The sequence below is a fragment of the Myotis daubentonii genome, chromosome 10 (genome assembly GCF_963259705.1).
Source record: "Myotis daubentonii chromosome 10, mMyoDau2.1, whole genome shotgun sequence".
Taxonomy (NCBI): domain Eukaryota; kingdom Metazoa; phylum Chordata; class Mammalia; order Chiroptera; family Vespertilionidae; genus Myotis; species Myotis daubentonii.
In genome coordinates, this window is record NC_081849.1 from 37,177,015 (window position 1) to 37,192,387 (window position 15,373).

A 15,373-nucleotide genomic window follows, 5' to 3' on the forward strand; every position below is an offset into this window, starting at 1 on the left:
ATATAGTAACAAGAGTTCTGTAAGAGCATAATAATCACAGCATAATGTATTCTAAGAGAAAAGGGATAATGCTAAATGAACAAGCAACGCATAGCAGTAAACTAAGCAGGATGAAATATTAATCAGCCAGAGGCTTATGAACTTCTTCATTCATGGAACCCTTGGTGTCTTATTAACTTTCCACAGCCATCCATGACCCTTCTATAGTGGTTAGACCCGAACAACTTAATAAATGTTTATGCCCTAAGAATACAGTGGCCATTTGAAAAACAAAATACATATAAAATGAAAGGGCAAATTATAATTTTATTTTATTCTTACGATAGTAATTATTTACTAACTAGAGGCCTGGTGCATGAAATTCGTGCACAGGATGGGGATGTACCTCAACCCGGCCTGCACCCTCTCCAATCTGGGACCCCTCGTGGGTTATCCAACTTCCGGTTTAGCAGTCAGACATCCCTCTCACAATCTGTGACTGCTAGCCCCTAACCGCTTCTGCCTGCCAGCCTGATTGCCCCCTAACCACTCCCCTGTTGGCCTGATTGATGCCTAACTGCTCCCCTGCCAGCCTGATCACCCCCAACTGCCCTCCCCTGCTGTCCTGGTCACCCCCAACTGCCCTCCCCTGCTAGTCTGTTCATCTCCAACTGCCCTCCCCTGCTGGCCTGGTCACCCCAAACTGCCCTCCCCTGGTGGCCTGTTCGCCCCCAACTGCCCTCCCTTGCTGGCCATCTTGTGGGCAGCCCTCTTGTGACAATGTCATGCAAGGGTGTTGTGTGAGGGTGTGATGCCACCTAGGCTTTTATAATATAGGATGTTATTGGAAAGTAGAGGATGGTTCCCCCTTTTCCATTGAAGTACCTGGGTAGGATTTTAGAGAAAATCAATTGCATGGAATGAAAAGCCTGGGTTTGAATCCCTTTCTGCCCTCTATGGGTTGTGTGACAGTGGCGAAATCATGCTCACCTCCTATAAAATGAATATAATGGCACATTTATTATAGGGTTATTTGAGGAGACAACAGGAAGTAAGAGAAACCACCATATATGTCAGTTATACTTCATTAAACTACACATGAAAAAAACCTATGTTTATTCTCTTTCATACAAAAGGAGCCCCTAGGCAGGTAGCCCTGGGCTCAAATGGCAGCATCACGGTCATCAAGAACCCCATCTCTTCTCTTGCTGCTACTCCTCCTCCCCACTGCAGATCCCTCCAAGGGTGCTACTCATTCCATGTTGCTTTCCAGCCAGTGGGAAGGAGAGAGAGGGAAGGAAGTTGAACTATAGTTCTTGGAGTCACACACAGACCTTTCATTTAAATCTCATGAGACCAAAACTGGCTTCAAAGCGGTTGGTAAATGCCACCAATGGACAGGGAGCAATGTGTGGAACTGAAAAGCATTTTTTTTTCCTCTAAAGAAAGCTGAGAGAAAGGACACTTAGAGGTAATTAATAGTCTGCCACACTTTATAAATCTTGGTAGCTAACAAGATGGTTAATGCAGCTGTTTTTCAGAGTAATCCTTGAATGGCAATATCAGCGGTAAGTCCCATCGTATGATGCATATGAATATCTGATGATTAATAACTGCAACAGTTTTTAATATCAGAATAGTTACAATTTCAGAAAGTATTTTTGTGGTCCAGCCACTTTATTTTACTGATGAGACTACAAAGCCAGAAATAAGGGATTAGTTACATTCTCATATCATTAGTTGCATTAGGAACTGGGATTGGAACCTGCATCTCTTAGTTGTAAGGAGCCTGGTAAATTGAGCCCTTGATGCTTCCTTCACCCGAGCACCTTCCATAAGGGAGGACGTGTGCCAAGGGTTGCTGAAAGCAGAGAAGCGAGGCGTGTTTGAATCAGCCTCCCAAAGGAAAATGAAAAGCCCTAGATAAGCTATGCACACAGAGAAGGAATCAAACAACACTTACAAACTGGGGTTTAGGTATGTGATATTTTGTTGAGGATTTCAGCATCTATGTTCATCAGGCCTATACTTTTTTTCTTTGTAGTATTTTTATCTCATTTATGAATGAGGATAATGTGGCCTCATAAAATGAGCTTGGGAGTCCTTCTTCTTGAATTTTTTGGAAAAGTTTGAAGAGGATAGGTGTTATTTTTTTTATGAATGTTTCATAAAATTCATCCCTGATCATAGTATTTCATGAAATGAGCTGCATCCCTGACTTTGAATTCATATAGTATTTCAAATCTTTATAATAAAGTGTTCTCTTTTGCCTATGCTAAAAGATATGTGATACTGCCTGTCATTCAGCATAAAAGATTTTATTACTATCAACTAGGGAAGAAATTGATAAAATAAATTATAGATAGGAAATTAAATACTTCTTTTAAGTATCAATAATTCTTACCCTTGGTGTTAGGTAAACCTATATATACCTAATAAGTTCAGCTCGATGCTACGTAAAAACATTGTTTTTCAATAATTCTATGATCTTGGTTATTCTCAATTTTTCCTTTTGTAATTTTCTAATTTTTAAATATATTATCAGTTTTCCTTTTTTCTTCCTATATATAAACTTTACAATAAATGATATATAGCTAACCATTATTTTTTTAATTTATTGAGTTATTCTGTTTTTTTGTGTACTATCTCATAAGCCATCAATGATTTATGGTTTATGAGATAATATAAATCTAATTAGACATTTAAAATGACATGTTGTTAAATAATGGAACATAATTTTCTAATGGCCTCCTAGCACACAAAGATCTTTGCCTTATGTATCAAATATGAAGTCTTGACATTTAAAAACTTTTGTTTTCAAAACTTTATAAGAAAAATTGATGATAACACTGAGTGATAATTAATCATATAATATCTATACTACATATCATGATATTACATCTATGATTAGTAGATTCATTTACTACTAATTAATTATTAGCAATGCATAAGTAAGTCTAATTTCTATTATATGATAATGATATTACAGTGCTGTAATTTGACCAAAGATATCTGGAAAACACATAATCTTTTTTTATAGGCAATAGTAGCTAGAGACTCACGGGAAGAAATAGTGACCTTCTTCCTTATAATTTAAAAGACTTATAATATCTATAAGCCTGTACTTCTCAAGTTACAGCCCCTAAATTCTAAGATGTTCCTACTCAATATAGTAATGAGACTTCCTGAACTATTTTCTCTATTCACCATAAGTCTAATGAATGTTTGACTTTAATGGACATTAGACTACAATAAGTTTATGTCAGATAAATACAATATTCCTTGCTTTTGGCTGCAGTTTTATCAATTTATATATTAGTGTTGATTATCTCATGATGACTAGAGGCATGTATTGATAGTATGTCTTTAAAGGATAAACATAAAAATGTATCTTAATATTACTTAATATGTTTGCTGTGTAAAGTGTTTTAAAACATTCTCAGGATAAATTATAAAATGCCTTTTGGGTAGCAAAAACTCAAGGGATTGTTGCTATTTTCTTATTCAAGTTATAATCTAATTGCCAGAATTAATAATACTATTATGCACTTCAATAACAACAAAAATTAAATATAATAGATTTGGAGACAGAAAAATGTCTGTATATATTGGTAAAGTAAATATAACAGACCTTGCCTGTATTGATAGTTCTGTCTCATTAAATGTGAATGTTATTTCTTTAAGTCAAATACAGTATGAATGTTTTGTTGCTTTTTTCTCAAAGATCACCTTTGGAGGCATACCTTTCTCCGGTAAGCCCAGTTCTAGCAGTAGAAAGAATTTCAAAGGCTGCATGGAAAGCATTAACTACAATGGCGCCAACATAACTGATCTTGCAAGAAGGAAGAAGCTGGAGCCTTCAAATGTGGTAAGATCTTTGACCCCAGAAATATTGGTTCATAGGAAAATCACAGAACTTGCGTTTTCTATGGACTATTGTATAACAACATCATAGCATTTTTTGTCACACATACGTTGGGCTCAACAGTATAGAACTGACTTTAGAATTACCAATGTGTAGATCCTGGATGTACTCTAAGAATCGATACTGGATTTTGAGTTGAATTAGCTGAAAATAGATGGTGAGTTTTATTGGTAAAAGTAAACATGTAAAAATAATCATTGGTGAAGGTACAGAGCAAACTTAATTTTAATATTAATTCAGAGAGAGTCTGCCATAAATTTAATAGTTAATGTGCTGAAGTGAAAGAACTATGTATCTAGAGATAGATAATGGTGTTGTGTAAAAAAAATTGTAGGGTCAGTTAAAAATATAAAATCATATTCCTCAGAATATTATGGTGGGATCAAAGAAGCTGAGAACAAATGTAGATTTTCAGATCTTTAAAAGGAAGGTACTTAGACCCTGGAATATAAAATTTAGTGTATACCAATATAAAATTCAGTATATCAAATTTGTGTGTACAAAATAGGGGGATTATGAGATAGAAGTAGTTTTGCAATTTTTGTTTTAATTTTGTACATTCATGTCACTGTTTCCATAAGCATTAATTCATTATTATGTAAGCACAGTTCATGGGAATTTCAGTGGGATTTTTAGTTGAATAAAAAAAATAATCTGAAATAATAAAAACTATGCTGATACTAAATAATTAAAATTTATATATAAGTATTGGTGTAAAACCCAAGACCATTTGCTCCAGAATATCAGTTTAATAATTGGCAACCAAATGACCATGATTCCCACTGAGACCAGTAATATAATAATAGCCATCTGAATAGGACATCCAGAAGAAGACAGGGGCATCACCTCCCCAGCTGATGCATCATTAGTTAGGGGGAGAGAAGCAGCTTTTTGCTATCTTCAGAGAGTCCAGTGGTCCACTCTGAAGCTCTCAGAGATGCACAGCCCATCCCCTGGTCAGCCCATCACAGCAGGTTGCCTAACAATTTCATGATGGATTGACCTGGTTACATCCAAACTTGATGACTAACTTCTGCACCTTGTTAGGCATACACTCCTAGTAGACTCACGTCAAGGTATCCAATTCCTGAATTCAAGTCAGCCTACTACATGTGATAGTTTGGGGCAGGCTAAATCTCTGCTCTGAAATATGTAGAATTATAGCTTTCTCTATTGTCTTCCATGGATCCTTATTTTATTCTGCATTTTCCTCAAAGAATGCCCTTCTGTTTTACAGGGAAACCTGAGTTTCTCCTGTGTGGAGCCCTACACGGTGCCGGTCTTTTTCAATGCCACCAGTTACCTGGAGGTGCCTGGACGGCTCCACCAGGACCTGTTTGTGGTCAGTTTCCAGTTCAGGACTTGGAACCCCAATGGCCTCCTGCTTTTCAGTCACTTTGCAGATAATTTGGGCAACGTGGAGATTGACCTCGCTGACAGCAAAGTTGGTGTTCACATCAATGTCACGCAGACCAAGATGAGCCAAATAGACATTTCCTCAGGTCAGTGAAATCCCCTGATGTTTGCTCCTGAAACTGCTGAGGCGATTTCCGCAGATGAAGTTGCATTGGTTTGGTTTGGTTTGGTTTGGTTTGGTTTGGTTTGGGAGGTGTTACATGCTGGTGGTTATATTTGGATCCAGTCTGAGATTCTTTCTTGGTTGCCCTGAGTGCTGTTTGAATAAGGGAAACTTGGAACCTTACTGAGAAGGTGAGGGGTGGGCGAGGAGAAAAGTTGGTTGGACTGTCTTAGGGCACCAAAATCTTCTATTTCTTATAAATGCTAATTCCTATTTAATGGAGAAATTGATATTTCTTTAAGTGAATATTTTATCTTTAAAAACAAAGAATATTTATTTTACTAACATACTAGTACCTGGTATCTTTTGAATTCATGGTCATTCAGGTATCTTTTACAATTAGTAATGGGATTATAATAATTTAATTATGACTTCAAAGGTCTATTCAACTGCCTGAATCAAAACTTCAAAGGATTTTGTTAAATTTGTGCAAATGTTCAGGGAAGAAAGCAAACAGGAGTGAGTACAACATGCATGTATCAACCGAGGAGGGTGCTTTTTAAACTCGACATCACAGTGGCATGATAAACTGACACTTAGGTAACACTGTTGTTACCCGAACAGACGTAGCAACCTTGGAATATTCTTTGAGTAATGTGGTGCAAAGAAAGTTGAAATTGCAAAGTGAGATATTCTAAACAAAGAAAAATTCGACATGTTATGGGAGTGATAAGCAGTAAAATGTTCACACAGTTTCACTAGATGTTTCTAGCAATGATTGTGTTTGTTCTGTAAAGCACTCCCTAGACAACAGAGAAAACTAATGTTTCTGAGCACCTTGGACAGATGTACAAAACACAGAGAGCAGGCTCATGACCGAGTGCTCAGCTGCATGACTGCCTGCAGGCTAGACTTTCCAGGTTCACTGGTGACGTCATATGCTTACCCCTGACACTGTTCCTAACAGGTCATATTATTTGTGTTCAGCTCACTCCCCTCTGTGTGGTCAGCTCTTTGAGGGCAGTAGCCAGGCCTGTTCTATCGCTGGCATGTAGAACAGCACTTATAACAGAAGAGGTGTCCTGGGGAATGTTTGTCAAGTTCAGCACAGTGGCTCTTTGATCCAGTGTTCACTAACAGGGTGTCTTTTGCAGCAGGATGTATGTTTTTTATTTTTTATTTTTATTTTTTTGTAAATAGGCTTTGTGTTTCTGTATGGACTATTGCTGAAAAGAATTCAAGGAAGACATAGTGACCATTATGTAAGAGGTGTTTCTGAAATCAAAGGCTGGTGTGAACTACCTAGATGTTTACTTTTTCAGTTTTTGCATTGTTAGTTGTGCTTTTTCCCCTGAATGTTCCAAGTCAAAATGATTGATCAACCATATTTTATCACTACTTCCCAGTACAAATTCACTTGGGGAAATTTAGTAAATAGAAAATATCTGGAGAGATCAGTATAGCACATAAAACAAATACACAAATAAAATATTTACCACAGTTGGAACACTCACTAAATCCTGTCATGATTCATGACTCTTTTCTAGTGAGGAACCACATAAAAATATGTAGCAAGGCCTCCTCCTGGAGTGCTCTTACCCAATCCAACTTCCTGAGACCATTATAATGAAAAGAATAGGATCTTAAACATAGTGATCAACAAACAGTTACTAATTGAATTTGGTCTAATTTAGGACTCCAAGATACTCTCATCTAATTTAAACTGTGCTTATTAAAAAAAATGAAGAATAAAGAAATCCAACACTTAATAACTAATATATTTAATAGATTTGCTTAAGTGTGATAAAATTGAACTTTAGAAATTTCTGTCAATTTAGCCAATTATCCATGCAAATTAAGGGAAACTAGTATGAAATCTAAAGATTTCTATAGTCTCCCTGTTATATATTGTAATGAAAATACCTTAGTTTTTCATATCACTGCTGTGTTTTTTTTCCTATACACGTAGTAAAAACTGAGATCGCATCAGATATCATTGCTCAAGTTTGAGAAATTTTAGTAAGTAAATAGATACACATACATTTTTAAAAAGTCGAATCCTGTGCTCATTGAAATTGTGTTTATTAAAAAGCAAAGGAAAAAAGGGAATCCAATATGTTATAACTCCATTCATTCATCCTACAAATATATAGAGTGTGCATTGAACACAATTTTCATATGTATTTTAATGTATCTTACCAAATTCAATTAAATGTAAAGATAACTTAGTATAAGTAGCAACAATGAAAAAATAATTTAGAGAAATAAGTTACCTTTAGATGAACTCTAGTAATTAGGATGTTTTCTTTTCTTTTTCTCTCCCATTAAAAAAAATGCCACTAAATGATTTCATGACCTAAAAACAAGTGGTGACCACAGTTTGGAAAACACTAACCTACAGATTTGTCTCCTCAGTTGAACTGTGGGAATTTTTTAAAGTTCTAGTGATGCCATTATAATAACCTGGTTATTATTTAACAGGAAAAGAACAAAGGGGAGACAAAATGATATAGACATGCCATTTATACGGCTTTGCCAGGAAGCTGCAGTTTAACACTCCCCAGGTCTATTCCCTGCAAATCAATGGGCGAAGGGACTGGGCAATAGATAACGTGCCCAGTGAGGTCTGGGTGACATGGGAAGAGGCTTATCTGTCAGTCACACCTGGGAATAGTCAGAGGCCAGAATAGGCATGGCCACTGCAAGGACGTGAGGTTGAGACAGTTAATTCCTGAACACAGAGAGCTCTCTCTCTTGGCTCTCCTGGCTCTTGTGCTTTTGGCCCTCTTGCTCTCTTGGGACTCCTGTTGCAGGGGTGCACTCCCCTGCATTCACCCCCTGTCTCATGGTCCTGTTGGGCCCACACAGTGGGCGGTGATTAGCCTGATGCTACGTCAGACTCAGCTCTGGAATAGAAAGTCTGGGCACTGACCCTACTTTTGGCTCTACTGAATCCCAGCTGCACATTTTCCAAGCCTGGAATAAGGGACATGGAACTTTGCAAATCAAGAAATGTAACTGTATACAAATAAAAACTATGTATTCACCTGTATGAACCTTAAAAAATTCCTTTTCTGAAGACATCACAAGAACCCCACTCCCACTAGTGAGAGAGGAATTCCACCCACCCAATCCTCCAGCAACATTCGTTGCTCAGGGGGATTTACTGTATCATTTTATATCGGAAAACTAAAGGTGCCTTTCAGGAACAAATTATGATACAGTGGGGCCTTGACTTACGAGTTTAATTCGTTCCGCGACAGAGCTTGTAACTCAAATTACTCGTATGTCAAATCAGCAGTGAACGAGTGAGACACGTGATGCTGGGCTGATGTTGTGGCGTTCACTGTGACGTTCGCTGTGCCAACTAGCGGTGGGGTATCTGAAGCTGGCTCGTAACCCGAATTTTAGCTCGCAACTCAAAGCAAAAAATTGGCCGAGAGATGGCTCGTATCTCGAAAAACTCGTTAGTCGGGACACTCTTAAGTCAAGGCCCCACTGTATTATAATAGTAGTAAGACAGTAATCCATGTGTATTATTTTCTGATGTAGCCAAAAGGAAGGAAAAAAGAGGAAAAAAAACCCTGAAATATTAGTAAGATTTTTTTTATCATAAAATGCCTTAATTTTATGCCACTAAATCACAAATCGATGTTTAGAATAATACTCTAAAGTTGTGATCAGCTGAGAAGAATAAGGTCATAAAATGTGTTTCAGCATTTATATAGTGGAAGGAAAGTTAATTCTATTAATGACTTTTCTCACCTATTTAAAAAAAAAATCAATTTCCATCCATGTAAACAAAGCCTTTCAGAAAAATCATTCAGCTTCTGCCCTGTTTCTAAATCAACCGTTTGCTACTAGTAAGCTGAAGTGTTCAAACCTCCTTGTTTTGTTCAGGCGGACATTGCTTCATTTTAGAATGACTTTTCTGCTTCCCTACTGCACTGGACAGTTGTACTCAGCAAATATCACCTTTGTTTGTAATTCTACCTCCAAAGAGAATCTTTGTGTGTGTGTGTGTGTGTGTGTGTGTGTGTGTGTGTGTGTGTCTGTGTTTTGTTTGTTTATTTTTTGTTTGTTTGTTTTTTGTTTGTCAACCTTTGAGTCCCATTTGGGTGTGTTAAGGGAAAGCAGCTTAGTCTCTGGGCTGTCCTAGTAAAAGAGCATAACGGGGTGCTTTGTAAACAACAGGCATTTGTTTCTCATAATTCCAGAGGCTGAAAGCCCAAGGTCATGGCAGTAGCATGGCCCAATTCTGGGGAAGGCCGTTCTCCAGGTTTCAGGCTGGGGACTTGTTGCTGTGTCCTCACCTGCTGGAAGAGGCTAGGGACCTCTGTGGTGCCTCCTTTGTAAGAGTACTGATACCCTTCATGAGAGCTCCACCATCATGACCTAATAACCTCAAGAAGGCCTCACCCTCTCCTACCATCACACTGGGCATTAGGATGTCAATCAAGTTGAACCTTAAATAACATAGGTTTAAGCTCTGCAGGTCCACGTATATGTGGATTTTTATCCAGTAAATACTCTAAGTATGTATTTTTCTTCTTGTGATTTTTAAAATACTATTTTCTTTTCTCTAGCTTACTTTATTATAAGAATACAGCATATAATACATAAACATACAAAACATGTGCTCATTGAATGTCTGCTATCAGTAAGGCTTCCAGTCCACATTAGGCTATTAACAGTTAAGTATTTTGCGAAATCAAAGGTTATACATATACGCATTGTTGACTGCATTGGGGGTTGGTGCCTCTAACCCATATATTGTTCAAGGGCAAACTGTATATGAATTTGGGAAACATAAACATACGAACCATAGCACAAGGAATAGATGTTTTCTTGGCTTTTTGTGTAGCCAGGGAACTTGCTGGTAAATACTAGCAAGTTACCAGTTTGATCTCAGTAAATGCATTTCCCTGGGACTGCTTATGGTACTAAGCAATTAGACCAAGTGATGGCGAACCTTCTGAGCTCAGCGTGTCAGCATTTTGAAAAACCCTAACTTAACTCTGGTGCCCTGTCACATATAGAAATTTCTTGATATTTGCAAGCATAGTAAAGCAAAGATTTATATTTTTGATATTTATTTTATATTTTTAAATGCCATTTAGCAAAGAAAAATCAACCAATAAAATGAGTTCGCATGTCATAGGTTCGCCATCACTGAATTAGACTCTCTCTCCTCTTGGTTTTATGAACATTTGAAAATGTAGCTAGCACATTTTTATTTGAAGGAATTACTTCATTTCAACTTGCAAATTTCAGTGATAGCTTGTTCCTTGAGGTTACTTTTTCATCACATAAGGAAAGAAAGGTCTAGATTGTAATACTATTTTTTAATGTTTTAACTATTTATTGAGAATGATGTTCAGCTCTGTGATTTTAAACTGTTGATATGCTTTAATAATTTCTTAAATCAAATTTCCACAACTCAAAATTAAATAGTGTTTATCTAGGCATTACTTTATATGCTTCAAGGGATTTGTTTTACAATGGCTTAGAGAAGTACTGGAGACTTTGTGTAGTAATACACGTATTCTTTAAATCAAGTAAAACTATAATGATAAGAAGCCTTAAAAATGTCACTCCCCTTTAATCTGTTAACATTGAGTCATTCTGATTTTACAAAAACAAAGGAGTACATAGAATATTTATCATAATGTAGAAAACATAATAGTAATTGAAAACAAACCAAATATTTTAAATGAAGGGATGACTGAGCATTGCATCCTTATGTGGAATACTATTATGTCATGAGAAATCATATTTCTCAAATAAAATTCAATACCACTGGAAAATATAATATGGTAAATTAAAATTTGTACAAAAATATACATAGAATATGTCCCCAATATTATTAAAGTACTCAAATAGCTAAGAAATAGTTTAGAATTAAATAAAATCTGAGTAATACTAATATTTATCATCTTTAGTTGTTGGGTTATTAGTCCATGACTAACTTCTTAGTACATTTTTCATAATATCAAAATGTATTACAATAAATATTTATTACTGTTTAGAAAAATGTGTACTATGAAATAATGAAGGATGAAATGACATTTCTGAAAAGCAAGCTTAACAATATTGTAAGTAGAAATTACATAGAGTAAGTTATATCAATTTAAAAATTCTAGTTTCATAGTTAATTAGAAACATTTACATAGTCAATTTTTAAAAAGTGTGTTCTTAAAAAATGAGCTTCAGCCTAATTTTATTAATGGTATTCATGTAACAAATGGAACATTTCATATTCAGATGCAGAAATTTGGGTTTGGATCTATGCGCTTTTATTTGAATATATGTATAACTAATTTTGAACAAATTGTATGCTTTCCATGTAATTTTCAACCCATTTTTGCCTAGACAGATAGAAGGAAAGATAGAAAGTAAGATAGATAGATGAATTCACATATATAAAGGCATTTCCCTTTAAAACTATTGCTATCAAATAATAGCAGATTTTATTTTCTCTCTTAATGATGAATCAATGAATACAAATCTCTTTATTTCCAAATAATTTTCAAATATGTCTAAAAATAGTAGCCAAAATTTATTTTTTATATTTCCTTACTTTTGGATGCACTTTTAGATATGTAAGATGCTCAAGAAAAACCCGGAAATCTATTTTAAGGTGCAGAAGATAAAACATGGCTCTGGATTCTTAGAAGACCATGGAGAGTGATGAAGGTTGATTCACGGAGCACTGTGCTCATTTTAGGAATCTAGCTTTGTTCTAGGATAACATATCTCCTCTTATTTAGTAAAAGCTAAAACTGAGATGGATATAGATCTATATAGTTATAGATATAAACATAGATAACCTTGGACATTTCTACAGTGGAGTTTTCTTACTTTATTCTCCCAAATCAGATAGACTTGCTGTGAGAGCCACATGGTGCCACGTAGAAAGCATTTGGGTGAACAGTGTACTGCTCCTGGGTAGCTTCACCTACTTGACTTTGTCTTATATCTCAACTCCTAAAGTGGCTATATTGTCATCATGAAGCTGAATGGAAACATACTTTTAATTATACTCTGTGCATGGTGATGCCTTGTCACATTGCTAGAAGCATTATATTCCAACATGAAAAAAAAGAGAGACTGGGGATAGTTTTATGATACTAGATATTGGCATAATTTCCCATAAAAAATGGGACATCTTAATTTATAGTTACACTTAAAGATACTATACCCACTCTAGTTTCTACAAGGTTTCTGGGCCTTTTAATTCTTTTCTTTTTAATTGATTATATATAGAGAGAAGAATAGAAAGAGAGAGAGAACATCTATAGGCTGCCTTCTGCATGGCCCCTACTGGGGATCGAGCCCACAACTTGTGTATATGCCCTGGCTGGGAATGATCCAGTGACCTCTGGGTTCATGGGATGATGGTCAACCAACTGAGCCACTCTGGCCAGGGCATTTTATGGGCCTTTCTAAACATCCTATTCCCTTTTCAGGGAAGATGAATAAAATATGATTGTGTGTGTGTATGTATAATAACTTTTTCAATGGCAATGAAGAGGATAAAATTTAATAAGCTGAGATGGATAAAATGGAAGTAAAAGCTCCCACTAGAGAATGCATCATGTTTTAAAAACTTTAGTTTACTATACAGATAAACTAGTTAAAGAGAAAAAATAATGAAACATCACTATTACCAACTATGAGAATAAAAGTGAGTTATATAAGACCAGCAAAGAATACAGCCCAGGAAACCCAAACTTGATACATGGATGTAGTTGCAGATGCTTCCAAAACAGAGATGGAAAGGCACAGGAGCAAATTAGCTTTGCTGAGAGGCCCATTGTTTCCTCTAAGTGTAAGGGCTGACCCAGAGGATATTGTGCTAAGTGTAATAAGTCAGTCAGAGAAAGACAAATGCATAGGACTTCACCTACATGTGGAACCTTAAGAACAATATAAACAAACAAACAGAAGCCGACTCATAGACACAGAGAACAGACTGACAGCTGTCAGAGAGGAATGGGGTTGGGGAGCTGGATTAAAAAGTGAAGGGATCAAGAAGTACAAATTGTCTTCAGAAAACATTCACAGGGATGTAAAGTACTGCATAGGAGATATAGTCAATAAGCCTATATAATAAAGAGGGAATATGCAAATTAACCCTCACACCCTCACAAAGATGGCTGCCTATAACCAGGCCAGTAGGGGGGTTAGTGAGGGATGACCAAATGACTGAACAAGCAGGCTGCATGAGGTGACCAGGCCGGCAGGGGGGTTAGTGAGGGATGACCAAATGACTGAACAAGCAGGCTGTGTGGGGAGGCCGTGAGGGCAACCAGGCCAGCGGGGGGGGGGCAGTTGGGGGTGACCAGGCTGGCACACAGAGGCAGTGAGGGGTGATCAGGTTGGCATAGGGGGGCAGTTAGGGGAGACCAGGCAGGCAGGCAGGTGAGCGATTAGGAGCCAGCAGTCCTGGATTGTAAGAGGGATGTCCGACTGCCAGTCGGACATCCCCCAAGGGGTCCTGGATTGGAGAGGGTGTAGGCTGGGCTGAGGGGAGCCCCCCTAACTATGAGTAGGGTCAAGTGGGTACTGGAAATATTGTGGAGAACAAGTATATGATTATCTAACCACCATGCTGTGCACCTGAAACTAATACAAATAATACTGAATGTAAATTGTAGTTGACATTTTAAAAAATAAAATAAATAAAAATTTTAAAAGGGCTGTAATTTCTCTAACTGATGGGTAAGTGGTAAATATAAGCATAGTAGATTTATATAGTAGAGAGATAACTCACCCGTATTATTAAGGGCCCTCCATAGAAATGTGTAACCAATACGATGTGTATAGAAACAAGGAGATTTGTTACCGGGAACAGACTCACAGTCCTGGAGACTCAGAGGTCCCAGGATCTGTAGTTGGCAAGTGGACACCCAGGAGAGCCTATGGTTTCACTCCAAGACCAAAGGCCTGAGAGCCAGGAGAGAGGATGGTATAAGATCCAGTCTGAAAGCCAGCAGGCTTGAGATTGATGAGCTGATATTTTAGGTCAAATCTGAAGGCAGGAGACATCAGTGTCCAGGCTTCCAAGACAGGTGGAGAGGGGGAATTCTAGAGATCCACAGAGATCAATCTGTTTTATTAAACACACTGATTGGAATAGTAATCTCATCCAGAAACACCCTCTCAGACACTCCCAGAATAATATTTAACCAAACATCTGGGCATTCTTTGACCCAGTCAAGTTGACACATAAAATTAACCATCTCATTAACTTTAGATATTTTTGCCATTTTGTTTTGTAATTTTGTTGTAAATAGTTAATAAAATTTTTAAAAATAGTGGTGCAATAGAGAATCAGACTGGTTGCCTTCATAATCAGAAAGAATACAGGATTATTGGATTAGAAGCTCTCCCCTCCTTCCCCCGTCAATCTTATGGATAAGAATTATCTGGGGCAATGAACTGGACCAGGAAATTTGGACTGTAAGATCGTGCAATGAACTATCATCTACTTTTTTTTCTTTGATGATTTTTAAGCAATTTGAGCTATCCCATGCATGAAGAATTTAGGTACATTGGGTTATTTGTTGCTTTGTTATAATATGTTGTGGAGATGAGCCTCTTTGCGGGAGGGAGCCTGCAGATTCTAGTAGAGTTACTGGGAACCTCTGAAATTAACCTGAGATCAACTTAAAGAATGACTCCTCTGGGTATGTTCTGAGATGTCTACTACATATGTGTCATAGTGTTTTTCCTTTATTCATAAAAGCTCTCAACTAAATAAATTTGGAGGAATCACACAATACTGCTCAGAAAGTATGTACCTTTACTTGGTAACATTGTATCAGAAAGTAATTAAGTGTATGAACCAATCTTTTATGATAACTCAACTTTATGATTTATTGAAGCCTTTCTAACCCAAGCGCAGACCCTACTTCTGATAACCGAATTCCTACAGTTTTTCCTGA

At 36.9% G+C, this 15,373-nt stretch overlaps 1 protein-coding gene across 1 annotated transcript in view; it reads left to right on the forward strand.

Annotated features, from left to right (window-relative positions):
- The window catches only part of CNTNAP2 (contactin associated protein 2), a 1,845,032-nt gene that overhangs the window by 842,954 nt on the left and 986,705 nt on the right, over nt 1–15,373 (forward strand). The window contains exons 7-8 of the mRNA XM_059712082.1: nt 3,704–3,847; nt 5,142–5,406. Coding sequence (XP_059568065.1) covers nt 3,704–3,847; nt 5,142–5,406 — 409 coding nt within the window. The remainder of the gene's footprint in view (nt 1–3,703; nt 3,848–5,141; nt 5,407–15,373) is intronic.